This window comes from Orycteropus afer, unplaced genomic scaffold (assembly GCF_000298275.1).
Source record: "Orycteropus afer afer isolate SDZICR_OR568_19922 unplaced genomic scaffold, OryAfe1.0 scaffold00229, whole genome shotgun sequence".
In the NCBI taxonomy this organism is placed as follows: domain Eukaryota; kingdom Metazoa; phylum Chordata; class Mammalia; order Tubulidentata; family Orycteropodidae; genus Orycteropus; species Orycteropus afer.
In genome coordinates this window covers 1,369,676-1,372,235 of record NW_006921816.1, presented here as the reverse complement: position 1 = coordinate 1,372,235, position 2,560 = coordinate 1,369,676, and the positions used below count along the sequence as shown (strand labels likewise).

General features: G+C 39.7%; 1 protein-coding gene across 1 annotated transcript in view; it reads right to left on the bottom strand.

Moving 5' to 3' along the window:
* The window catches only part of CUNH4orf17 (chromosome unknown C4orf17 homolog), a 57,250-nt gene that overhangs the window by 5,647 nt on the left and 49,043 nt on the right, over positions 1–2,560 (bottom strand). Inside the window, exon 6 of the mRNA XM_007948853.1 lies at positions 773–962. Within this exon, the coding sequence (XP_007947044.1) occupies positions 773–962 (190 nt within the window). The remainder of the gene's footprint in view (positions 1–772; positions 963–2,560) is intronic.

The window sequence follows — 2,560 nt, the reverse complement described above, 5'->3', positions numbered from 1 at the left end:
AGTCCACTTTTGTATCCTTCCCTTCAAGGCTCAGGGGTCCAAGATTATCTTCTGTGTCTGTGTTAATTGGTTTCCCTTTTCTTTGTTGAAGAGCTTCTATGCAGTCCTTCTGCCTAGTCTGCCATCTTGCTGGAACACCAGTGTTTTGTTCATTTAACAAAATGTATAATTAACAGTAGTATTTGATTTCCTTTCCTACTTCTATTTTTAGTTAAACTAAATAATAGTAATAATAATAAATGTTCTTACATTTCTGCATTGCTGCTCTTGCTTTTCCCTCAGTGGAGAGGAAATTTGCCTCAGAAATAAAGGTTGTTAGTTAAGGAAGATATATATCAGTACCATTTTCCACTGAGTCAATTCTGACTCATGGTGACCCTGCATATGTCAGAGTAGAACTGTGCTCCATAGGGTTTTTAGTCCTGATTTTTCAGAAGTAGGTCACCAGACTTTTCTGCTGAGGCACCTCTGGGTGGACTTGAACCCCCACCTTCTGGTTAGCAGCCAAGCACATTAACCATTTGTACCTCCCAAGAACTCCAGGGAATATAGAACCCTTGCCAAAATGCTGTGAACAGTAGAATTGAGAACAATTTTCATATTGCACTTATGACAATGAAAAAAAAAAAAACCCAAATATATCCTAGTCATTTACTGAATAAAGGGGGGAGTTCAAAACCTCAGTATGATTAGTGTTTTGAAAGATAGTGACAGGAATACAGTCTATATGTACCATATGCCTTCGAGGTAGCCATCTATTATGTCAAGTTACCTGATTGGTTGATGCCCTTCCCTAGATCTTGTCAGCACTTTTGATTTTGCAGGTGCATTTGGGGGAGATTTAACTGTGGGTTGTCTCCTGGTCTCTGCTGCTGATTCTGTTGAGGTGTTTCTTCCACGGTGAGTCAACAAGTTTATCTCGGCCAGCTCAGCGTGAATCAAAGCTGAAACCCACTCTTTTTCTGATTAAAAATGGAGGGGAAGGCTTTGTAATTGCCATGCTGGCTAGAAACAGGTTTAGTTCTTTTATGCAGTACTCTATTGTGAAAGATGATATTCTGTGTTCTGGGTAGGCAGATGTGATGGTTAATTTTATGTGTCTACCACACTAGGCTATGGTGCCCAGTTGTTTGGTCAGACACTAGCCTAGAATCTGTTACAAGTGCTTACATGTGATTAAATAAGTTGGATATAATATGGATGAGCCTCACCTAATCAGTTAAAGGCTTTCCAAGCAAAAAGGGAGTTTTTCTAGGTTGTGTTCTGCCTCCACATTATAAATAGGCATTTTGCCAGAACTCCCTTATGTTTTACTCTTCCTATTACCTGACCTATAGATTTTGAGACACAAATCTGCAGGTATCTCTGGCCTCTCAGATTTTGGATTTGCCAGTCCCTACAATCATGAGAGCCAATTTCTTATTTTTTTTTCTCTTTTCTGTCTGCATTTATGTGTGCATATCCCACTGGTTCTGTTTTTCTAGAGAACCCTGACTAAGATAGCACCTGTTCTGCAGAAAAGCTGCTTCACATCGACCTAGTTTCTGTTGAGCTGTAACATTGTAGAGTCCCCAGAGGCACTGGATTCTTGATGATGTGGAATCATTTTTAAATGCTGGGTACAAAAACCAGCCTTACTAATGAAAGGATATAATGATATTCATACAAAATAAAAAGTACAATATGATCTAACTGAAACACAGACTGATAAATCATTACAAGTATATCTAAAAAGATACCCACAAAAGATATTCACAGAAATGTTATCTGTGGTATCATTAATTTTATTAATCATTGTTTTTCTTCCTTTTTTTTTTTCTTTCTTTGGGTTATCTGTTCACTTCTCCAAGAATAAGCATTTATTACTTGTTTCATTATTTAAAAATTACATTTTTGAAAAGGACAAAAATAAAATGGATAATAACTAAAGACCCTTTGTCCTCAAATACCATACTTAAGTGCCTCCCAAGTAGTCTTGAATTCCTGAGATAAGGCATTATTTCCAAAACGCTCCCCATTTTAAAACATCAGTTTTTCTCTAACACATTGATACTTCCTAACACTGGTTACTGTAGTGATTCTCAGACAGTGGTCCCCAGACCAGCATGATCAGCATCACCTGGAAACTTGTGGGAAATGCATATTCTCATGCCCCACCTCAGAAGCATTGCTTTAGTCAGCCTGAAGACCAGCTAGGTTTGGGGACAACTGCTCTATGCCACTTATGGTGTCCTCTTGGGAACTGTCATGTATTTTCATGGCACAAGCCAGGGCTGGGTAACTGAGTTGATGGGATTTTGGTGGGGAATTGGAAGAGGTGTTAGAATATGGTACTTAGAAGTCTATGCTACTGTCATCCATAGCCAAGGAAAGAGATAAGCTCTATGGGGTCAGGGTTCACAGCAGGCCAGAGGATGTGCTCAGGGAGGGGCCTGGGTGTATGGACTTGTAGAAGAAGCACAAACAAGCTGTTGTTGTTGTTGTTGTTGTTGTGTGCCGTCGAGTCGGCCCCGACTCATAGCGACCCCTCCTTGGGTTTCCGAGGCAGTATCACTACAGA